Raw genomic sequence first — 25,746 nt, 5'->3', positions numbered from 1 at the left:
AGAGCTGTGTTCTAATAAATGTCAGGGAGCAGTCCCATTGGCTGGTGGAGTTTTAAGGACATATCGATAAAATGTCAAGAGTGTTCTCTCATTTTTTGAAGACTTAGTTTTAAATGAAATCAAACATTAGACCAGTGTATGGCCAGTTTTACTTCTTAATAAGGCATAGGGAGCGCGTAGGTACCCTCACATACCTGGAAGTACCCACCAAAGTCCAAACAAATGCTAGGTTTCTAGCATTGTATTACTTAGAACAATGAACACTTTTATACAGCAAATCTTTACTTTTTAAGTTTAATTCTACTTGGCATAGACACTACAATCTCAGGGCGATGGGTACTTTTTCTGTTGGTTCCTCTTTCATGTGATAACTTCTTTCCAGTTCCTCTATTTCAGACACTTCTTACTTTTCCACATCAGTGTTCTTTTTTTATCTGTCTTGTCCATTTTGCATGAATTGCCGCATTCTAATGAAGCTCCAGTCTTCGCTGTTCAGAAGTTCTGCTCCGGTTCTCTCTAATGGTTGATCAGATCTGAATTCACTGCTCCTAAAGGTGTTACTTTCTGGGGTCTCTATTGCATGTTAACATGGCGGCGGTATTACAGAGGGGTCGCTTAATGTATTCTGTCACATGTTGTCGTAGATGGCTTGCAGCGCCCGGAGGTGAATTGGAAAAGATTTGTACATACTGGTGCAGAAAATCTCATTTATTTGTCAGTGATGTGTCGCTGAGCATTCTAATATTAAACCTTGGTTTCCATGGGGATGGGATAATGCCCGTACCCGTGTTAGTATCCAGCTGTTATTAGTTCAGTCATTTCTGTGGAAACCTATTTATTACACCTGCTTTGACAGCTGTCAAATTTTGGGTATTTTTAAAGTTCCACTTCCAATTTGGCATCAGGGAGGTTCTTCTGGTGATATCCTTTCTGCAGTAAGCATTCCCGATCGCCGCCCATGTGTCAGATTTGCACATGTGCAGCTCAGCTTTGGTTGCCAAGGATTCCGGGCATATGCCGACTTTCCCTTTCATCATCCCAGCCTGGCCGGTCAAGATGGCGGAAAATCTGAATACGGAGAAGATGGTATCACCTGTGGTGGAACAGAGACAGATGAGCATCCCCAGGGTTTACTTCTGCTTTAAAGGTTCAAACTCGCTTCATTATCCTGGATATATCAACATGTTTATAAATCCAAGAACAAAAATGTAATATTTTATACTGTAAACATGGTGACTACAGAGACGGATTTATATAGGATGGTGTTCTTGGCACAGTCCTAGCAGCCTTGCCCCACATGCACCTGATTGGCACAAAGAAGCCCCATTTACAATGCCTACTACCATGGCTCTTACAATTACCAAATTAATACAAGTCCATCTTTCCTTGTAAAATAAAGTGCTCCTGAAAGAGTGGAATGGTTCCCTATTGTTGATGCCAGTGGCCTTCACTGGTACTAGGTGGAGGAAAAAAGTTCCCAATCATTGGGGTCAATGTAAGAAATTGTGCCCTTTCCTAAGAATCCACTTCCCCACCCTTGGTGCTCAATGGTCATTTATCTGATGATCTTGTTTGGCACTACTGGCAAGACAACTTCATGGCTTGACCTGGGCAAGCACCATTGGGCATACAATCACTCTGTTGGTGGTCCCAGCTCAATAATGTTGCCCAATGTTGGCATGCTCTCTGTTGCAGCCCTTGGCCTCCACTACCACTGTGCATGCACGGCCTTTTCATTGCCGGAACTGTCATGAGTGAGCAGTGGGCTCATCATCTGAGGACCACTTTCTTTGATAAGTGATTATTTCTATTATATTCTTTTTATAAAACTTCAACATATTTCCCAGCACTGTACAATAAATAGACATCCAGAGATAAGGTTCACTTTAAACGTCTTCTGGTGCTTGGAGAAGACTTTCTTCCGATTTCTGCAAAAATCAGTCCACCCGTGGGTTAACCTATGCTTCAGCCTTGCCTCTCCTTGAAGGAACTGGATTTGTATCGATTTTGGAGAACTGTGAAATTATTGAGCATTTTATAGGCTTTTATGTTAAATTCATTAAAGTTATTGATTCATTGATTTTTTGTGGATCCCAACATCCATATTCATGTGTTTTTAGAGCCTGCCGTTCATGTTGGCTTCTTTATAGACATCCAGAGGACAAATGATTAAAAAAAAATGCCTTTTTATGACATTACTAGAATGATATAGACATCCTGCATGTGTCTGAATCTCCTGGTTATTGAGATTCTAATCTAAACTATAAATCGGTCTGAAATAACTGGTAACATGGGATTTGCAATGGGGCTGCCTTTATTTTTTTGTAACAGCAGTTTTTAGTAGTTTGTAGCAGAGTAGTTTGTTCGGCTTCTGTGCCATTCTCCTCTTGACATTCTCTCACCACAAATCAGAACAAAGGGACTTGATGGCTTCATAGCCCCGAGAGGTAGGTTCCTGACATCCTGGGTTATAGAAAATGGGTTATATGACACTGGTTGTCAGGTAAACCCAGAAGAAAGTGCTGGTTCACGATGTGGTAAGTCATCTGTGGACAGAGCCAGAATGAGGGTAAGTTTTGCAGTAAGTGCATTAATTTTTTTTTACAAAGTTTTCTAAGCTGGAGTTGAGCTTTAAGCATTTCGATCTGCACTCTTAATACCAAGCGTCTTCCTTAAGCAACTTAAGCAGGAGAGAAACACAGTGATGTGTGAATTCTCAGATCAAGTCATTCATTTCATTAGCATAGTATACCTAAATCTTTCTTGTTTCCATAGCAAATACACAGTATCCAAACTGCTTTCTGTTCTTGTTTTGGAAAATTTGTAAATGCAGAATACTCTTTTTTGCATTGGACACCAGGATGGCTTACCTGAGCATTTATAAAAAACATATTTTAAGAAGATATATTTTAAATACTTGACTTTCTGTATATTCAGTATGGAGCAGTGATCCTAACCTATGTCTCTTGACCTTTTTAATATAGGGGAATCACCATAATATAGTTTAATTACTATATCCACAACTCACAGTATATTAGTATAGTGGTCAGTGGAAGGAATACCTCTTACATTGCTGGATATTGGGAAGGCCTACCCTTACAGATAGCCAAAAAGATCATTTAAACTGACTTGAGTCACAAATTGCTCATTGCATAAGGAACCTCTAGCAACCTCCTAGGAACCCTAGTAGAGAAACACTGCGTCAGACATTGCTAGGGTTTCCTTGAACAATTCGTGCTTTTAAGGTCAATTACATCAATGACCTTTTTGGCTATCTGTAATGGTGACAGCCTTCCCATTGACCAACAATGTAAGAGGCATTCATCATATTGCCCAGCAAGCAAATCTTCCATGAATTGGGCATATCATAAATATTGGTAGGAGTTCACTGAGACGTGAAAGTTATTTCAAGGCTTTATCCCAAGTTAAAGGTTGAGAAATGCTTGGGTGACCACTCTGAACCTGCTGGGGATTTTGACATTGGAATTAAGATTGTAGCACCCAGCAATCATCCTGGGGCATTTGTATGGTAAATGCTCGTATATTCTATGTGAAGATTGTGGTCTGATCCTAGGGTCTATTTAGGTTGTGGTTCAGAGAATGGTACTGGGGTCACTTTCTGATCTTTGATGAGACCTTTAGTGTCTGGTAAAGAAAACCTTTAGAAAATAAGGAGGTTTTGGTGCTCACAGATAGAATGAGCCACCAAAAAAGTAAGGGGGTTCAGTGGCCATGATAATGACACATAGCCACCGAACCCACTTACTTTTTTGGTGACTTTTCCTATCCATAAGCATCAACACCTCCTTATTTTCTATATCTACCTAAAGAAGTGGCAACAGACCTGGACAGTTCTAGAGTTTAGGAACCCTTACATAAAGCAAACTTGTAGAATAAAGTATATGTAATATGGTCACTAAAATCTAATTTAGTATTTTTTGGAGATGGAAAGCCTGCAGGTTCCTGCAATAGAAGAAGTTATATCGCCTTACCCACGGCCCATTTCTCCAATCTTATCGCCTCTGTTAGTAACTCTATTGTTCAGCATTCTTAAGTCTCAAATATGTGTTCCCACCTGGTGCCTTGGTTTCTGACCCCCTTTCTCACTATAGGCCACAGCAGTGATAAAGGGACAGGATGAACCACAATGTACTTGCTGTCATGCGAATCATCCAACTTTATAACCATGCAGGTTAGAAATTCCCACTGGCTGCTTGCTTTTTCCAGGTTACATAGTAAGTCAGGTTGAAAAAAGTCCATCAAGGGAAATAAACATATCCCAGATATAAAACCCCATGGACATAGCTGATCCAGAGGAAGGCAAAAAAAACCCCGGTACAATTTGTTTCAACAGGGGACAAAAAAATGTCCTTCCTGATACTCTAAGGCAACGGGTATTTCTGGATCAACAGTCTCTGTTATCTTTACTTTAAAGCTTTCATACCCAGTTACATTCTGTGCTTCTAGAAATTATCCAGCTTTTTCTTAAAGCAATCTATAGAACTTGTTGAAACTACTTCCTGAGGGAGCCAATTCCACATTTTCACACCTTACAGTGAAGAATCCCTTCCTTATCCGGAGCTTAAACTTCTTTTCCTCCGGACACAAAGAGTGCCCCCTTGTGCTTTGTAATGATCTCAAAGTGAATAATTGGGAAGAGAGTTCTCTGTATGGACCATTTATATATTTATACAGGGTGATCATATCCCCCTTATACGTCTCTTCACAAGGGAGAATAGATTCAGTTCAGCTAATCTCTCCTCGTAGCTGAGCTCCTCCATTCCTTTTATTAGTTTAGTTGCCCTTCTCTGCACTCTCCCCAATTCCATAATGTCCTTTTTGTGAACTGGTGCCCAAAACTGGACCGCATATTCCAGATGTGGTGTGACCAATGGTTTGTCCAGGGGCAGGAGTATGTCTCCATCTCTGCAGTCTGTTCCTCTTTTATTACAAGAAAGTACTTTGCTTGGTCAGTGAATCAGAAAAAATAGAGGTAATATTGGAAACATAGCCAGTATTAACAATCGTTCCGTTATGACAGGTTTCCTTTAATCTATAGCGGCAATTGATTTCTTTGCTCATTTTAGCAGTGATATGATGAAGGGAAAAGCTGCAATATCAATTACCACTAGCTGTGCACCACATAACTTCATTATCCAATCTGCTTGAAACAGCAAAACCTAATGAAGTTTCATGGAGAATAAATGTAATTTGAAACCACTTGCGTTATTTTAATTTGATAAAGGGGGGTTTCTTGCATTGGACCATTTTTTTCCCCTTAGTTTTCTCCCCTGGGCTTTGGAATATGGAGTGTGTCGTGTTTTGTGAGCGGCGGTTATTATTTCATTTGTTACTATCTTAGTATCTGGACTCAGGAGATCCCAGCGGTGGGAAGAATCCTCTCCTCCTCCGTACAGCCTGAGTATTGATCCTCTAAAATACGATCAGAGCTTCAAAGCAGCTGAAATGCCAAAAGCAGGCTGGAATATCGAGCCAGCATGCAGGGAAAAGGTTCATCCTGTAAATGGTGCTTTCTGATCAATAGGTATTTTCAATATCTGGTTCTTGTCTAGGTTTTATCTCACATGATAGGATTCAGTCCACTTATCTGGAGAAGATTTTTTAAGGTAGGCAAACATCACAGAAAATCCCAAACCACATTTTTCTTCCCTGCAGTTAAAGCATTGCATCTTGGTCAAGAACCATTAAAGTAACCAAAGAGTAAAAACCGAGTCTTCGAGAATCCTTCTATAATTACTAAATTTACAGCTCACAGTACAGAAATATGCCTCTTACATTGCTGGCCAGTGGCAAGAATTCCACCTTTACTGGGACAAAAATATTATTGGTGACGGTGGTAATTGACCTGAGAGACAGATTGCTTAAGGAACCACTAGCAACCTCTGGAGGAACCCTGGTTGATAAATACTGATCTAGAAGTTGGAGGTGTCCTTTACTTTTTTTTTTACCTGCTATACAATTCTTTTTTTTTATTCTATTCTTACGTTTCCATTCTGCTCCATTGTTATTATTAATAATAAACAGGATTTATTTAGCGCCAACATATTGCGCAGCGCTGAACAACTCCATTCTTTTTTCTTTTTTCTCTCTACTCTCTCCCATTCTTTTCTCCACTTATCCTTACTTAACCCTTTCTTTTCCCTTCTTTTTGCCTCCTCTTTTTTTTTTTTGCTTCCTCAGTGTTATTCTGCTACGGACCTAGAAAATAATGCATTTGTTATGCTCTCCGTCCCCCCCATCATTTGTTCACTGCGTCATTATATAACCATTTTACACATTCTCACCCAAGAGATGCAGCCATCGCTTTATATTTCCCCCCAATTTACATTCGACCTTTTCAATTTCTAAATTTATAATTTTGTGTAATTATACAGCTTGGTTAATTGACGCTTTTTTCCCCTCCGTAATTACAGCACATGGACACGAAGCTTTGTTATAGATGTCGTGTGCTATATTTAGAGCGGTCCCTGGAGAGCACGCTCAGAATGCAGATTACTGGAGTCATTGAGTACAGTGTGAATGCTTAGGGAATGCCGCATAAGTGTCTTTCATCATCATATTCACCTGACACAGGATTACTAGAGGCACCTCTGGTATAAGAGAGACCTGTAAATAGCAATGCATATCATTCATCCAGATCTGATTCCTAATGGTAGAGAATGGTAATTCTGCATTATTGTAGTGTGGTGGCCCCGAATCTTCTAGCCAATTTGTATAGTTAGTGCTTTTATGAATTATAGAAGAAACATTATATTACTATCTACGGCATAGTAGTAAATGACTCAACAAAACATGAATACTTTCTGTATTTGAAGCAATAAAATCTAAATTGCTGTGCTCTCCACCCTTCACCTGTATTGTGGTTGTTCATCGTTGGTCGCTCATGGGTCCTTCAGGACAGATCCGAGAACAACATTGGATGACCTCTGTACATGTCAGATTCTCACCTGACCATTAATATTGGCGAGAATCATCCAACGTGTGTACATAACATTACTTCAGCAGATGCACTGCAGTGTTCTCCCCAGTCCCTTAAATGGGTGCACCTACCGGCACTTTTCAGTAACCACCTAGCTGTTTTTGGGTGGTTACTAAAAAGTTGGGTCATAATACAGGGACTGCCACCCAGCTTTAAAAAAAATTCTGGGTTGAACACTGCACTGGCAATCAACCCAGCTGATCAATTGATATTCATCTGAAAGTTCCAAAATCACTAAACACGTGTACAATTTTCATCTTTTTAGGTCATCTCCTAGAACAGATAGCAGTCTGAATTCCAGTTAAATTTTGCCCAATCTTTTGTAAACACAATAAAACATGTTCAATAATTATCAAAATGGCTGATCAGAATACCAAATATCAGTTCCTTGTGATCTGTCTGCTACCAATTGCCCTTCAGTTTTTTTTATAAGGCCAGAAATCAAATTGAAAGTGAGGATCAGCCCTTGTGTACTAGGCCTTAATGTAAGGTACCATCTATATAAAGTTTTGTTTTAAGGTGTTCTTAAAAATACCTAAATTTAATTTTTTTTGTTTTTGTCCTTAACATTAGGAAACTAATAACTTCCCTGGCGGTATAAATAATAAGTATTTTTAAATGAAAAAGCGGTTCAATAAAAAATACTTATTATTTTAAATTTCCCGCCTCCCAGCCGCACGGTCCTGCTCCCCAGCCTTAGGCTCACACGTAGATGCGGGCCGGGCATCACCAGGTTACAGAGATGCCGGCTGGGCATCGCCAGGATAAGAAGATGCCAGGCACCGCTAGAGGAAGCCTTGGGCACCGCTTATTAGGTAAGCTTTTTAAACTTCCTGGCAATTCACCCCTGGTGTGGCTCGGGGTTACCGCTTTTGGTACTGAAAATGATCCCCGAGCCACACTCGGGATTACCGCCAGGAAGGTTAAAGCAGATCTAAACTCCTGCATATTAGATATCTGCTCTCACATGCGTACACTGGAATGTCAGTCCCTGCTGGTGGCACTGGGTCAGTTTGCATCCATGAAAAATAAATCATTCATTATATGTATGGAAGCGGCCATCTTGTGTGTGGCAAATTGCCTTGCCAGCCACTCCTAACCTTCTCCTCCCACAGCCCTCCCTCACTGCTCCCTGACCCCAGGCTGTCTAACTAATCAGTCAGTGTGTTGTCTTCTGTGATTGGTTGGTGCTGATTGCATAGATGTTACTACAAATCAGGTCACCCTCACATGACGCAATCAGACCGAACATCTGACCCCCATATCAGACCCCTGTGCAGCATCACCATTATCCACCACAGTGAAGCACCTTGTCACCCTAATCTGTGTGAGCCCCATCAGCAGAGCCCATTGTCACCCTAATATCTGGTGCTAGAGAGTGACATCATAATGACAGGGGAAAAGAGAGGAAAGAGATCCAAACTTGTGACCAATCAGGGAAGTGGGAGTGATTTAGAATCACCAATCCACCAATTGGTCACAAGTTTACTGCTTTTTTCTCTTTGATTGATAATGCCAATCTCCTATGAGCCTCTGCAGCTTCCTGTACATTGTGGCGGTGATGGAGAGCCCAGGGGAAGGAGTCAGAGAGGTTTTTTAACAGTTTAGGAGGGATAAACAAAAGTAAAACCTGGACAGGTCAGTATAACCTGGGCTCATAACATTAATAAACTAAGCTGAAAATATGAGTTTAGGTCAGCTTTAACTGAAACTACTTACCTTTTATTTGCCTCTTTCACCAACCTTTCATTCTGTCTTCACCTTCTAGCAATTTGTAGTTGATATTCCTGGTGTGTGTCCTTTACACAGAGCGTCACAATATCCTTAACATTAAAAATCTTCTCGCCTCCGTCAGTGGTAACACAGAAGTAAAATTCTCTCCTTCTCCATATTAAGAAAAAAATCATTATCGCTAATCCTCTGTAATGGGTCTGTGGAGATGCTGCATGCTCCCTGACGAGTCTCTTGACTCCTTTTTAGTCTGCACACGTTTTGAGAGGAGAAGAGAAGTAATGGAGACTCCTTAGAGGGAGAGTCGCTCTGTAATTGTATTTAGTGGTGCAGTCACCATTACTATGCTGCATTCTATAGATTGATTTCCTCCATTTATATAGAGTACACATATCTAACAAACACTTATCAACTGTGATTGCATATCATTGGCAAAGTGTTTATGTATGATGAGGACTGGAGAAATCCAAAGAGACAAGCTGCCTTTACACCCGAAGTGTGTAGCACCCCTAGAGGAAGGACATGATCCAGGCATTTAATAAAAGGCTTGGAAATTGGGTTGACTGAATCTGATATTCTATTTAACATTGTTTTACCTTAACTAACAAGACCTGTGCAAACCAAGACTTACCTCTGCAAATAACTAGTCATCACCATCCCACAAACTCATGATTAATGACTGCCAGAAACCATACATCTCCACGCCGAGACTTACCTCTGTCAATGACAATACATCTTCAGACCAAGCCTTACCTCTGCCGATAACCATACATCTTCAGACCAATACTTACCTCTGCCATTGACCATTCATCTTCAGACCAAGACTTAACTCTGCCAATGACCATACACCTTCAGACCAAGACTTACCTCTGCCAGTGAACATACACCTTCAGACCAACACTTACCTCTGCCAGTGAACATACATCTCCAAGCCAAGACATTCCTGTGCCAATGACCAGTCATCTCCAAGCCAAGATTTACCTCTGCCAATGACCATATATTTCCAACCAATGACACAATGACTAGGCATCTACCATCCATGGGACTTAGTAATACAAATAACAAGTCCTCTCCAAGCCAAGACTTACCTTTGCAAATAACTAGTCATCACCATCCTAATGGACTTGACTTTGCAAGTGACTAGACTTCTTAAACTCATGATTAGTTTCTGCTGCCAGAAACCATACATCTTCAACCCAAGAATTGCTCCTGCTAATGACCAATCATCTCCATCCCACTGAACTTATCTTTGCCTTTGCCAGTAACTGTACATCTTCAAGCCAAAGTCTCTACATATGACCAATCTTCTCCAACCCACGACACTTTTTTTTGCTTTTGGCAATCTTCTCAAACCCAGGACTTTGCCAATGGCCAGATATCTCTGACCAAAAAGACTTAGTTCTGTAGATGACTAGGCATCTCCCACACACATGGGACTTATTACTGCCAAATAACAAGACTTCTCCAACACCTACCTCTGCCTATTGCCAGCCATCTCTACCTCTTTCTCTAAATATGGTGAGGGATCTCTGACCCAAGAGGCCTCTCTTTGCATATAGTCAAACATCTCTTACCCAAATGACTTAGTTCTGCATATGATCAGGCATCTCCAACCCATAGGACTTTATAATTCATATAACCAGAAAAATCCAACCCAGCACTTACCTCTGCCTATGGCCAGCCATCTCTAGCCCTATCTCTAAATATGGTGAGAGATCTCAGACACACAAAGGACCTATTTGTGCAAATGATTGTGCACCTCTCACCCATGGGACTTATTACTGCATGTAACCAGCCATTTTCATCCCAAAAACTTTCCTCTGCCAGTGACCTGACCTCTTTAGTCAAGGACTTCTCTGCAAAAAAAACAGTCTTCTCCAATCCATGGCATTTATTTCGGCAAATGACCAGTCTTCTACAACCCAAGACTTACCTTTGCCGATGGTCAGACATCTCTAGCCCAAGAGGCCTATCTTTGCATAAAGTCAGACATCTCAGACACAAACAACTTATCTCTGCATATGACCAGGCATCTCCCACCCATGGCACTTTTTTCTGCAAATGACCATTTTTCTCCAACCCAAGGCTTACCAATGGCCATTCAGCTCTAGCCCCAGAGACTTATCTCTGCATAATGTTGGAAATCTCTGAACAAAAGGACTTATTTCTGCATCTCTGACCCATGAGACTTATTATTGCCTGTAACCAGACATCTCAAACCCAAGACTTACCTCTGCCAATGGCCAGACATCTTCATTCAAAGACTGCTCTGCAAATAATCAGATATCTCTGACCAATAATATTTATCTTTGCAAATAGTCTGACATCTCTAACCCCAAAGGACCTCTCTCCATGTGACAAGGCATCTCCCACCCATGTGACTTATTACTGCAAAAACCCTAACGTCTCCAACCCAAGGCTTACCTGCACATGCTCAGCTTGGTGTAATTAGAAGAAAAGATTGTGAACAGGCAGTAAAGCTAATAGCAAGCATTGATAAATCTGCCTGCTCACAGATTATTCCACATTTAGTTCAGCTTAAAATCTCCTTCCTTCCCCTTTCTGAAGTTCAGTTTGAACTTTAGCAGCTCATCTTGACTCCCTAAATGCACCGATTTGCTGCCATGTGATTGGATATTTGCTTTAGGAAGCGGCTGAACAGGTATACATTATCAATTAGCAAAACAAGGGAAAAAGAAAGGGACTTTTAAGGCAACTATTATCATAAATAATAGAAACTTTAATAAATAATAGATTTTAAAACAAAGCTAACTATTTATACAGACTGTACAAAACAGCATTCTATAGACCAGCTGAGATCATGGTTATTCCTCTTTTTACAATCCATGATCACAGCTTCCCTCGACACATTTCGTGGGTTTATCAGGAGGAGTACTATGGAACAATATTTACATATGTTTATATACTACATATATATCCCAAAAAAGAAAACACCATTTTATAACATTGTTTCAATATACAGATTATTACTTACTAGTTGCATGTTTCATGAATGACTTGACTCACAACATAGTTTGAATGGTAGAAAACAATGGATAAAACATCAGATAGGGTAGGCAGGAAAAGTCCCCACACCGTGGGGCTCCTACATGATTTTTAGAAAAAAAGGAAACAGCCCAATATATTGAATTCATCATTTTTTATCTTTAAATAAACCACGCAATTAGTAAAATGTGACTGAACTGGTGTACATAATAAAGTGGCCGGTGAGTATTTGTGATTTGGAAATTGGCTACGGGGAACCTGGGAATCCACGCTCCCTTATTTCTTTTCTGAGAAGATTACACAGATCACTCTTCAATGCAACTCTACATATCAAACTAATATTTATTGTCTTTCTTTCTGGGCAATTTCAGCACATTCCAAGCATTTTATTTTCCTGATAGGGTAGCTTTATCATACCCTTCATCGACACCCCCATTGTACAACCATTAATAGAAATTTTTACCACTTTTCTTATTGTACTGGGGAAATTCTCTTGTGTATTCACCTCTGCTGCGAGGTCAGGTAACTGAACGCTGCTGTTGCAATCATTTATGTCATTTTACTGGGGATGCTTCATATAATAAGGAACAATCTGTACTACAGAGCACCGCTCCCCAACCCTCCGATGATTGATAGCTGCTGATTACCAGGCTTTCCATGGCACTGGGAGACAAATGCAGCCCACACAGGAGAGATAGATACACAGAATTTGTATGTATTAATTACAAATATATAATATTTTGATCAGGGAAATACAATCTACAGAAAAGCATTTGTGTATTTGTCATTAGTATATACTAAACATTTTCTTTTTATATTTTCACTACTGCAATTAATTGGTAGGATTTTAGCGGGAGAATTAGATTGTGAGCCCCTTTGAGGGACAGTTAGTGTTGTGACTATAGCTTTGTACAACACAATCATAGGTCAGCACCATATAAATACATGTTAACTTTAAATGTCCTGTTATGCACTGCAGATTGCTGGTTAATTGCGAGGTTGTTACTACAAACATGAATATCTGGATTCTATGCCACACACATCTGAATGGGTCAGCTTGATTGGCTTAGAAAGGGGGACAACATCCTAGCAAAGCTAGTGCTGGGCTTTCTAATTAAAGCCTGCACAGACTAATGCAGTGTTTTTCGACTTTCAGACCTTCAAGGAACCCCGGCTATAATTCCTATATCCACAGCTCACAGTACATTAGTGTGAATTCTATAGACCAGCTGAGATCATGGTTATTCCTCTTTTTACAATCCATGATCACAGCTTCCCTCGACACATTTCGTGGGTTTATCAGGAGGAGTACTATGGAACAATATTTACATATGTTTATATACTACATATATATCCCAAAAAAGAAAACACCATCTTATAACATTGTTTCAATATACAGATTATTACTTACTAGTTGCATGTTTCATGAATGACTTGACTCACAACATAGTTTGAATGGTAGAAAACAATGGATAAAACATCAGATAGGGTAGGCAGGAAAAGTCCCCACACCGTGGGGCTCCTACATGATTTTTAGAAAAAAAGGAAACAGCCCAATATATTGAATTCATCATTTTTTATCTTTAAATAAACCACGCAATTAGTAAAATGTGACTGAACTGGTGTACATAATAAAGTGGCCGGTGAGTATTTGTGATTTGGAAATTGGCTACGGGGAACCTGGGAATCCACGCTCCCTTATTTCTTTTCTGAGAAGATTACACAGATCACTCTTCAATGCAACTCTACATATCAAACTAATATTTATTGTCTTTCTTTCTGGGCAATTTCAGCACATTCCAAGCATTTTATTTTCCTGATAGGGTAGCTTTATCATACCCTTCATCGACACCCCCATTGTACAACCATTAATAGAAATTTTTACCACTTTTCTTATTGTACTGGGGAAATTCTCTTGTGTATTCACCTCTGCTGCGAGGTCAGGTAACTGAACGCTGCTGTTGCAATCATTTATGTCATTTTACTGGGGATGCTTCATATAATAAGGAACAATCTGTACTACAGAGCACCGCTCCCCAACCCTCCGATGATTGATAGCTGCTGATTACCAGGCTTTCCATGGCACTGGGAGACAAATGCAGCCCACACAGGAGAGATAGATACACAGAATTTGTATGTATTAATTACATTTTTAGCGGGAGAATTAGATTGTGAGCCCCTTTGAGGGACAGTTAGTGTTGTGACTATAGCTTTGTACAACACAATCATAGGTCAGCACCATATAAATACATGTTAACTTTAAATGTCCTGTTATGCACTGCAGATTGCTGGTTAATTGCGAGGTTGTTACTACAAACATGAATATCTGGATTCTATGCCACACACATCTGAATGGGTCAGCTTGATTGGCTTAGAAAGGGGGACAACATCCTAGCAAAGCTAGTGCTGGGCTTTCTAATTAAAGCCTGCACAGACTAATGCAGTGTTTTTCGACTTTCAGACCTTCAAGGAACCCCGGCTATAATTCCTATATCCACAGCTCACAGTACATTAGTGTGATCAGTAGGAAGAATTCCTCTTACACTGCTGGACATTGGGAGGATTGTCACCCTTACAGAGATCCAAAAAGATAATTTAAACTGACCACACAAATTGCTCAGGAACTCCTAGCAACCTCTGAAGGAACCCTGGTTGAGCAATATTGGTCTAGATCTAAGTGCAAAGCTAGTGCTGGGCTTTCTAATTAAACCCTGCACAGACTAAAGCATAGAGACATAGAGCATATTAAATAATGATCTGTAACATAATATATATTTGTATTGCATAACAGAGCAAGGGGCCATACTTTACTCTGCTATGCATTCACATATGCTTATAGGAGAGGAGATGAATTTACGAGTTATCTGTAAGCTGTTTCACCTTCATCTTCCAATCTGTAAGCCTCATAGGTGACACCACTGTAATGTGAACAGGAAAAGCTGGTGTCACCCTTGTGGCTGGCAGAGGTGCACGAAGCACAAAAGCGGCACAGCAGTGTTATGAATGCATTGGTAGGAAATACCTTTCTTTAACTGTACTCTTAGATTGTAAGCTCTTCAGGCAGGGTCATCTTCCTGTGTTCTGTATTGATTGTATCTGTCTGTCATTTGCAACCCATATTTAATATACCGCACTGCATAATATGTTACCGCTATATAAATATCGTTTCATAATAATACATTTAATTGGAATATAGTAATGGTGACATACTCGTACACGTAGAAGAAAAGCCTTTTTTTTGTGTTCCGTGCTTTTGCGTTCCCCTGATCTGCTCACTGTGACTCATCTCGGAGCATTTTCTGGTTCACAGAACGGTTACATCCATTATTTACTTGTGGTGATCGCTGGATGCTCCTTTTTTGAGCCTGTAATCGTGTGATAACACAAAGAGCAACCTTTGTCTCTGAAAAGTGTAACTCATCCTATGGTGCACTTATATAAGACCCCTCCATCCCATGTATTGTACTCACCTAGAGCCCCCAGTGCAGCAGGCAGGTGATATAGGCAGGGGGAACTCCCTGGATTGGGGAGCAATGAGTATAACCCTGTTCAGGGAGTGCACCCAAGGCTGTTTATAATCGTGCAGTAATTTTATCCAAACACAGTGTTCAACCCAGAAATTTTTTTAGGGTGGGTGGCAGTCCCTGTATTGTGACCCAACTCACCCAAAAACAACCTGATGGTTACTGAAAAGTGCCAAGCGGTGCGGCTGGGGAGAACACTGAAGCATGCACGTTTGTAAACTTGACATGGCTTTCACCTGTATATTTTAGACAATTGTCCCTTTGTAGTATTTCCTACCTACATCCCTGATAATGTGGTCTGTTTAGATACTACCAGAGTTCTTTAATTGTTGCCTTTGGATTCCTATGTTCTCATTATTCGTTTCTTTCATCACCAGGTTACCCTACTGGATACCCCACGCCAGCGCCAGCCTTTAATCCCAATGTGTATGCCACCAGTAGCCCCGGCTACGCCCCAGGTAAGGCCCTGCTGCTGCCTCGCTGTACATGCTGACTTCAAACACTGTCAAGCTGCTTCCTGCACCACAGGCGGTGTTATGTATATTTCATGCTGCCTGTTTGTCAGACAGAGGTAATCCGACACATACTATTAGTTCTTTGCTGTTCACCTTCCATTCATTGCCGTGCAGAGCCATATGGCCCAGGACGGGGATCACAACTGTCTATTCTCAAAGGAGGATTCCTGATTTCTGTTTTTCTGTCAGAGAGGACCTGTCGCCTTTATAACATATCATGAAATTTGCTATTTGAGTTTCAGACATATGTAACTATAAGTGGCTCTTTTAACATCTGCAAGTGCTGGTGTGACCTTTACCAGGGAATGGCATTTTGTGTATCAGTTTAGGACATTGCTCCTGTATGCCTGTATTATACATCAGCCTTTTGTTTCACCTCTCCTCATCCAAAGCCTTTGCTTTATGACAGGAGGCCTTAAGGTAAACTTGCCCTTGTATTGCAAAGTGATAGCTTCTCTATTAAGGGCCCCCAACTACCCCCTGTACTCCCTTTGCCAGTGAGCTCTTGCTGCTCCTTCCTTCTCAACATGATTTGGCAACATGGAGGTGCTGATGGTCCTTTCTTTAATCATAGGACATTGCACAGTTTCAGTGACTGGCTGCAGTGTCATAAGGAAGCCGATCACATGCCCCTCTTAACCTAGAAGTGCTAGGTATTATAGACAGCTGTAAAAGTGGAAGGGACAGTGGGAATAAGGAGAATAACGGGTCATAGGGGTCCTTTGCAGAGACACATTTTGCAGTACATGAGTGGTTAAATGATCAAAAATCTCTATCCATAAGAAAGAAATTCAAGCACAGAGCTACGTATATGAAACCTGCATGGTACTTGCAAAGATATAACAAATTTTTATTCTACGTAAAACATGCAGAGTTGCCTATTGTGTATACTGCAACACCATATTGTACCAAAGCCTTCTGATCGTGAATTCATACGCTAAAGTGCTGTCATATGACTAGAAAAAGCTTTATGTCTATATGTGAAATCAGGGTGGCTGCTGAGGTTGCAATTAGGAGATGCAACCAAGCCAGAAAGCCCTTTTTTTTAAGCCTGACTGACAAATTGATGAAATGATTGACACATAGCATAGTTTCCGGCCTAATTCTGTATGGTGCATTCATGCAGATTTAGTTCTAAGGTGTTCATTTTCAATGGGCTACCAATGCATCACAGGAAACAACACTCAACCCTTCCTGGGGAACACAAAGCATGGCCCGTTAAGTTTGTTGGGGTGCCATGGAAAATGAATGGCTGAGCAATGACATGTGCAGGGTGCACCCTGTTTCCACAATACATATATTACGTCCAATGCAAAAGTCTGATCCTAACTTAGAAGAAAGCAAAGTTAATATTGTTCTGTACAAACTCTAATACGCAAATATGATCTTATCATTTGTTGTCTGTACTACTGTAACCTTCTCCTCTCTGGTATTCACGAGCCCGACTCTCTCCTCTACAATCTATTATGAATGCTGCAGCCAGACTCATCCATCCTTCCCTCCGCTCCTCTTCTGCTGCCTCTCTTTGTAGTTCTCTTTATTGGCTTCAATTTCACCTTAGAATCAAATTCATCTCCTGTGCTTTGCCTTCAAATCCCTCCACAGCTCCTGTCCAACTAACCTTTCTGACCTGATAGAAAAATACTCCACTAGCGGCTCTCTCCGCTCCCCCAGTGACCTAATAATGATTTCCTCACTCATAACCTCATCACACACACGGCTTAAAGACTTTTCTAGAGCTGCTCCGACTCTCTGGAATGGTCTTCCTCATCCTGTTCGACTTGCTCCTACTTTATTCTCATTTAAAAGAGCCCAGAAAACGAAATGCTTCAACCTCACCTGCCCGTCTTCTTCTGTCTCCCAAACCCTCACTACTTCCCACCATTCCATATCCCCCTCCTATTGTGTGTTACATCCCCCACCTATTAGATTGTAAGCTCTTCGGGGCAGGGTCCTCTCCTCCTTTGTCACTGTCTTTATCTGTCATTTGCAACCCCTATTTATTGTACAGTGCTGCATATTATGTTGGCGCTGTAAAAATCCTGTTTATTAATATTCGTTTACATCAGCAAATCCATAAATTAAATCTCATTTAACAGTTTCAAAAAAACAAAAAAAAACAAAAAATCTGATGATCAACTATTGCTTGATCACAAAGCATAAACTTTGTAAGTTTTTTCTCTTTTCTCTTTTTTTTTTTTTTTTTTTGCTGTCCTCATTCTGCATACTAAAAATATATGTAAAATGTAGAATTTTATTTTCTAATTGTTTATCTCGAGTCAATGGGCTGAAAATAATCATGGCATGCCATGAACTTTACATTTCTTTCCTTGGGATTAAATTTTTCATGAATGTCGTTTCCACATGACGGCATGTTAAATAAATCAATGCTTTGTGTGGAAGCGCAGGGCAGTAAAGCAGCACCGTTGTCTTGCAATGCTATAAATGCATACTGCTTTCACAATTCATATTTTATGTTATTTTGTTTATTGCTATGTTTTGTGAGCTGTATTTATAAAAAGGATTAGAAGTTTCTTGACCCACATTTTTTTGGCCTCTTGTTATCCACAGCCATTAATATCAAGGGCCATAAATGATCTATTCATTTACTGCACTGTCCTTATGTCATCACCAGAGATCACAAGCTGCAGAAGGAAGGCAACAAAGGCAACTTGCATAAGGAATGTATGCTGAGACGCACTTTATTTTGCTCAGACATACATTTCAACTTTATAAAGAAAAAAAAAAACTAAAATGTCTCTAACAAGCACTCATCATTATAGGGTCCTTCATATTCTGGCTTTGTGCCCTTGCCCGGTGACTAGGTAGGGAAGCAGCCATCTGCACCTTATAATTAGGTCTGTCCGGAAAAATGCTTCCCCTTTCCAGCCAGCTCTTTATGGAAAGAGTTAATCTGACTTCTCACTGTTCTTATTTTATCCTCCAGGCAATGGATAGAAAACGATTTTGCCGGAGAGATTCTATAATACGTTGTCCCTGATGGAATGACATTCAGGTGCCTATATCATTGGCGCGAGGGATGCTGAGCATTGAGAAATTTACAGGAAGCCTATTATAAATTCAACCTGATTAGAAATGTCTGCTCAGCCTGTGACATATTATAAGTCAGTGCCAAGTACTCCCACCTTTCTGCATTGCCGCAGTGTTCCTAAAGCATGATACTGTATGGAAATGCTGTCTTTTACTATATACAACAATCAGCTTGATGTGGATCAGTGATGACCAATATAAAAGGGTCCAGGGGCCATATTTGCATGCATGAGAAGCTATTGGAGTGAGGTAGGTGGAAGCCATGCACAGTGTCCTGGAGGCGAATTGGATATGAATGGCCGGCTGTGACCTGGGAGACAAGGTGGGTAGTATCAGAACCAATAAAAGGGGAAGAGACTTCTATATAATCTATTACCAGCACTGTTATTTGTGTTTCTGCATATTCCTACAACTGGAGCCCAAGCACTGTGTGCTGCCATGAGCAAACTGCAGCAGAGCAATGTATTAAAGTGGCAGATAGTGCCTCGTACTCCCCTAGTCACATACCTGCAGGGCACAAGCAGGAAATAGCTAAACGATTGCTATACCCTCGGCCTGGTCATTATAGCTGTGAGAAAAGGAGAAAAGCTCGGGTATGTCTCCAGGCCGACTCACTTTACTCCATTCAGCAGAGAGAACTTGTTAGGGCTTTGCCGGATACACACCGTGGGGGAAATTTTAAAAAAGTCACACTGTCCGTAGATATCAATATTCTTATAAAAGTGCTCCTTGTTTTTTTTTCTATTCCCAGAACTACGCCTTCAGGTTTTCTAATTTGGTATTTATGAGAAAAGAAGCACAATACTGAATCCTCAGGCTAGGGGGTGTTTCAAAAACAGAGAAAGATTAGGGCCAGAGGGCAAAGTTGTATTACAGGCAAATGGTCCAGGCAGTCTGCAAAAGTGGCAAGACCGAAATAACACTGTATGATCATTTCCAGAGTAAGTGTTTGTGCCCCTCTATAAGTTAGTAGTTTACGCCAACCTAACTTGAGGCCATGATTGAAGACGTACCTTGAGCTACATTCATACAGACATTAGATACCTCCTTCTACTGGTTATTTTCATTTTTTTTACATAAATAAGCTTGGCACATAAATAATTACAAGAACATAGATGTAGAATATAGATAGAGATAGAGAGTCAAAAGGGGATTTTTGGCAGATAAGAATGATAAGTTTTTACATGATCAGTGTTCTCCCCAGCCCCTTTTAGCAGAGTGCACCCACCCAGCATTTTCCAGTAACCACCCGGCTGTTTTTGGGTGGTTACTGATGACTTGGGCCACAATACCAGGGCTGCCACCCGTCTGCAATTCCTTCCCACCCGGCTCAAAAAAATTTCTGGGTTGAGCACTAATGATATTCATGTTTAGTACAGAGGCAGGTCAATAAATGAATCGTTTCAATTAACAATTTTGTTGCATTTGAGGCTATATTTTGTCTAGTATCTGTGGAAACTGATTCATTAAAAAACCTGCCTTTGTACCAAATCGAAATATCAAGTAAAAACTTATCTTTCTTATATGCCAAAAAGTTCCTTCTTTTGACTGTATCTATGTTATTGTATATAATTTGGCGTTGGCACTAAATATAAATTTTACTATTGTTTAATGTATGCTTGAGAAGTCACATTGCTTTCCTTACTCATTACCACAACTCGAATATTAACCAGATCTTTAAATTTTTTTTTCTCTTTCTCATGTAAGTTGCTACTTTAGTAAAAATTATAGGCTGATTGTACCTAAACATAAATATCCTGTAAGTTAACTTCCCTTTCAGAATTTTATAACCATCTGTCCATTCTCATATGCCTTGCCATGCCATTGCGGCCTGCAGGAGCAAAAGCTTTGACCGGTTCCTCACCTCTGCTCATTTTCAGAGAAAATCCAATTTATCCCCACATAGAGGCATTGCATAATACACCCCAATGCTAGATCCTTATATAAGAATGAATTGGATTTATTTGGTTTGTGCTCAGGAGAAACCACAATTGGAGAGTTTGCACTGATAACTATGTTGCTCTTCATCCATCATCATCTTCTTCATCATTTTTTTTTTTTTTTTTTTAGTGATTAGTTTCCACCGCTGCCCCTATTGACTATTAGGAAATTTATCTCTCTAAAGACACCAGAAATAAGTGATTTTTTTCCCCTGCATGTATGGCTTCAATTAATTGGCTTGCTGTTTCTTTTATTAAAGCCGTACTTCATTTTGTCAACTGGCAGATAGATTAGGAGAAAAACTTAACTTATATCTCACTAGCGCAGTAGACAGCGCTCTCCTCCTCCTCTCTATAACCCTCACTGCCCTAAAGGTCTGCCCACCACCTTTATCCTATTCAATACAGATCATTCAGCCTTGCATTTTAGGGTACAATGCAAAGGTCCCACCCACAGTCCAGGGTGTCGGGAAGTTTAGTGTACTGCTAAATTAGGTGAGTATTATACTAATCTCTCTACCTCTAAATAAAGGAGCACTTAACCCTTGCAGGTGGGAAGGAAACCCATTTACAAATTACAGACTTAACTGTCAAAAGGACTCCATCAAACTACAGTCCCCACAACCCACTCAGTTTTCAGGGCTTCCATTTTTTACGCAGTCTTCTTCTGGGCACAGAATTTCAACATCTTCATTGTCTGGGTCGTAACTCCCATGTATGTGCAAAGGAGCTTCTTCATCCTGTTCTAACTTCATGCGGAGACTGTACAATAAGCTGCTCCTGCAACACTCAGTACCTTGCAAGATTAGGTTGCTTTCAGGCAGACCAGAACATTCTAGAAGAGACCTAGAAGGGGGTTTTTATGTAGCTTTCCTGTCATAAAATAAAAAAAAAATCTTCCCCTTAAAACAAGCCTCCACTGTCCTCTGTAGCTGCAGTCATAGTGGAATGTTTCATCCTCAAATTTTGCAGGTAACGTTTCTCTGCTTTCTCCTAATTGCACATCACCCTCCTAGCAGTGACTTTACAGCCTCCAAGTCTTCTAACCCCTAATGCAAACACAAGAAGAGGGAAGAGCCAAGTGCTCGCTCAAACCACTTCAAGGTTTCTCTTGTTTCTTTTCTGAAATTTGAGGATGAATAACTCCTGCAGCTACATAGGTATGTGAGAGCTTGTCATGTTAACTTCTTGTTAGGAAGATGTGGAAATGTAACAGCCTTAGCTCGATGTTTATCCTGTTCATGTCTCTTTCTGCATTCTTTTATAATGTGAAGAGTAAGATTTCTGCCTAATGATACGTGGAGTTACGTGCTTACATGTCTTGTGAGTGTGATTTGGCAGTGTATGTAGGCCACTTGTGCCCAGTCTGCTTATTACACTGCCATGCACAGTAGTCCCGGCAGGTTATAGCAGACACCCAGTAATGCCAAAGTGGTCTTATCAGCAGAAAAATGACAAAGGGATTACTGCTTCTACCCTCGCTGGTGACAGCCGCTGAACAAAAGATTATTCTCCTTACAGCTCCCTGTACCCGATCAATTCCTTTTCAATGCTGGACTCAGTCAGTCTGGAAATTCAGCCTTTATACACATCCATGGAGCACAGCCTTACCTTCTCTTTACTTCATCCCTCGCTACTTCCCACCATATCCCCGTCCTATTGTGTGATACTTGACCCACCTCCTAGATTGTAAGCTCTTCGGGGCAGGGTCCTCTCCTCCTGTGTCCATGTCTGTATCTGTCTGTCATTTGCAAACCCTATTTATTGTACAATGCTGCATAATATGTTGGCGCTATATAAATTCTATTTATTTATAATAATAATAATCCCGCCGATTGTACTCTATCCTATCCAAACCACTGCTTTTTTTTTTTTGTGTTCCCGGAACCCCTTTTGCTTGCTGTTTAGGAGTTTCTGCCCTGCTTTCCAATCAAGTCCTCCGTATCTCTCATTTATATGAAATTTGATATATCAAAGTGTCTGTGCTAAGAAATGTATAGCCTTTTCTAGATGTCGTCATTATATGTAAAGGTATTGTTGTTTTCTAGATGTCCTTTGGCTGGTCATGTGACTCTCAGAACTTTTCTGGCGGTAGGTAGTCCTCAATGATGCATAGGGCATTGCCGATGTGCAATTTTGTATGCAAGCATAGGATGCTGTGGGGGTGCTCCCTCAGTTGACAGGTCTGTGAGATGCTGTATTAATGGGATCAACTGAGTCTGACCGTGCAACTCACTGAGTTAGCCTTGCTCGTCTTTTTAAAAAAAACTTCTATAACTACTATACAGCTCACAGTGTATTAGTGTGATGGTCAGTAGGAAGAATTGCTCTTCCATTTGTGACTGAATATCACCCTTATTGATAGCCAGAAAGATCTTTGGTGTCACCTAAACTGACCTGAAAGGCACAAATTGTTTATTGCTCAAAGTACCCCTAGCAAACTCTGGAGAAACCCGAGGGTTCTACGGACCCCTGGTTGAGAAACACTGCACGTTGTGACAGCACTGGCTGATTGATGCTTCACATAGGAAGTCTATAACATTGTGCAAGGTATAGTTGACTTATACAGGACTCCCCATTGTTTTATGTCAGCTAACAAAGGGAAAATAACAATACATTCCTAAAATATCAAATATTCATCGACCTGGTAATGTTCCATAGTCACCATTTTTATATCAACTTCTTGAATTAAACTTTTTTTTCTGGTGCTTTTGCCAGTTATATAGGTTTGCAATGCTCTGCTGTTATCTCCTACATGAACTTTTCCACCTTTTTTATGGGCTTCCAGTGCAGTCTACAAGTTTCTAATTCAACATATACCAACTTGGGAAATGCCATGGGGCCATCACTGGATTGTCTGAAGGCAAGAAGTCTGTAAAGGCAAGAAGGCTGTAAATTCCTTAAAAGAACTTCTGTAATTGGGGAAAAAAAAATACCTGCTGATCCTGTCAGCAATTCAGAGCACCCTTCCTTAACCCCCCTGGTGTTCTAATTATGACCTTATTTTTACACCCAAAACGGTACATTGGTTTTTTTTCTTTTGTTTTTTTTTTTTAAATGTTTGCTACCCCGAGTGTGGCTTGGGGTTACTGTTTTTTTTTACCCCAAGCCACACTCCGGAATACTGCTAAGGGGGTAAAGGGTACTTAAACAAAACCTGTGCAGCTACGCCCCTTTAAGTCCTGTTCACTGCAGATGATTCTCAACTGATAATCGCCTCAGGGTTGATATCAGACGAGAATCTAGCATGTTCACAGCACTCGTTGTCCGATGTTCTGACGATCGTCCTGGCAGATCCTCGAATGACGCATGAGGAACCATCATAATGAAAGTGAAGGGGAGAGAGCGCAGCAAGGTGCTGCTCCGTCGTTCTCCCCTCTCCATATAGCAGAAGGGGACTGTATGTACAGCCCACCTTCATGCATCATACAGTCTTTTGTCTTTGGAAAGGATCTCTCACAATTATTGCATGTGTGTACCTAGCCTTAGTAGCTAAGTACATTCCATGCAGATTAACGGATGTTTTTTCATTTTTAAAAGGATAAAACACAAGTAAAGGCAAGAATGTTAAGCACTTTACCTATGCAGAATTCTTATCAGACTGTGTGACTTCTGTACCATAAACTCACTGTCAAAAAAACTGTCACAAAACTTGGTAAACAAACTGTTCATAAATCATTTGAATATACTTAAGAGAAGATACCTCTTGCTGAAAATAAACGCAATTTTCAGCCTTATATTCAAGGCAAAATATCCCTTTAAGAAGAATAAGAAATATATATTTTTTTATATTTTTGTCTTCGTTTTTAGACAGCCACAATTCATAAAATAAAACCATGTGAGATTTCTTCCTAGCCGTGTCTGACATGCAGCGTCTTTTGTGTTCCAATTTAGACATTTTCTTCCTATGGCAGTTTGATCCAAGACCTTGAAAGCTCCACGAGATTGACAGCTCAGCGCAGTATGAAAAAAAACTCCGGCGAGGTCACATTGATCAACCGGCAGAATCCATGTTTGATTTATGTTTGAGAGCTGCATATCCCTGTCAGTCAGGAGATGTCATTGTCTGTGCGGCCGCCGGAGGAAGATGAGAATTCAGAGGGCTCCCATCAGGATACAGACACTACTGCCGTGGCAAGGCTTCCGCAGTTCTCGGATTGATGCTGTTTTATCTTTTTGCATTCACCCCAAAGCAGTGGAGTTTGTCACTGCTGCTGTACAGCTTGGGACCCTGATTTCCTCATGACATGAAAGAACCTGGGAGGGAGGCAGCCTACCCACAGACATCAAAAACTGGTCTGAATGCAGGCCTGTACTTAGATGATGGCTTAAAGCAGAACTGTAGGTAAAAAATTGCGAGCAGGCCTGACCAGGCTGCAATAAAATAAACATACCTGCTTGATCACAGTTTATTTTCACTTAACTTTACCTATTTAGACGTGGGTATCACCTTTTTTTTCCTCCTCTTTCTGGTTCCAATCTTCTTGATTGGCCAGGCCACATGGGACATCGCTGGTTCCCTTCTGCAATGATGAAGTTGGTCTCAGGGATAGTAATAACTTCCCCACACTTCCCCACAACAGAAAAAACAATGTAAAAAAGAGGGTTATTTTGAAAGTATCAGTTACAATATAATAATAAAATATAATTTATGCATACATTAATAAACCACCTATTTATTATTACAATTTACATGTTCACATAATGTACACTAGATATGACAGGTCAACTTCCAGCTTAACACGTTGCATGGGAAAAGACGCTTCTTCAGGTGTATAATATCAAAGGAGAGGTCATGCCATTCACATGTGTTACATCATTGTTATCCCTCTACCATATCATGTAAGACAGGTGACTCGAAGCCACAACCAGAAGAGAGGAGGGCAAGGCAACCGAACGGCCAATTATATGTCCTCTGACCAATCTAATGTCAGGACTGTAGTCCTAACCTCAAGAATAGCTGCAACCTTAAGGCTTGG

General features: G+C 40.5%; 1 protein-coding gene across 1 annotated transcript in view; it reads left to right on the top strand.

Moving 5' to 3' along the window:
• Window positions 1–25,746, top strand: part of FAM168A (family with sequence similarity 168 member A) — a gene marked incomplete in the record, with an annotated part of 76,827 nt that overhangs the window by 41,603 nt on the left and 9,478 nt on the right. Inside the window, 1 exon segment of the mRNA XM_072401068.1 lies at window positions 15,639–15,719. Within this exon segment, the coding sequence (XP_072257169.1) occupies window positions 15,639–15,719 (81 nt within the window).

This window comes from Pyxicephalus adspersus, chromosome 1 (genome assembly GCF_032062135.1).
Source record: "Pyxicephalus adspersus chromosome 1, UCB_Pads_2.0, whole genome shotgun sequence".
In the NCBI taxonomy this organism is placed as follows: domain Eukaryota; kingdom Metazoa; phylum Chordata; class Amphibia; order Anura; family Pyxicephalidae; genus Pyxicephalus; species Pyxicephalus adspersus.
This window is presented reverse-complemented; position numbering and strand designations above follow the sequence as displayed.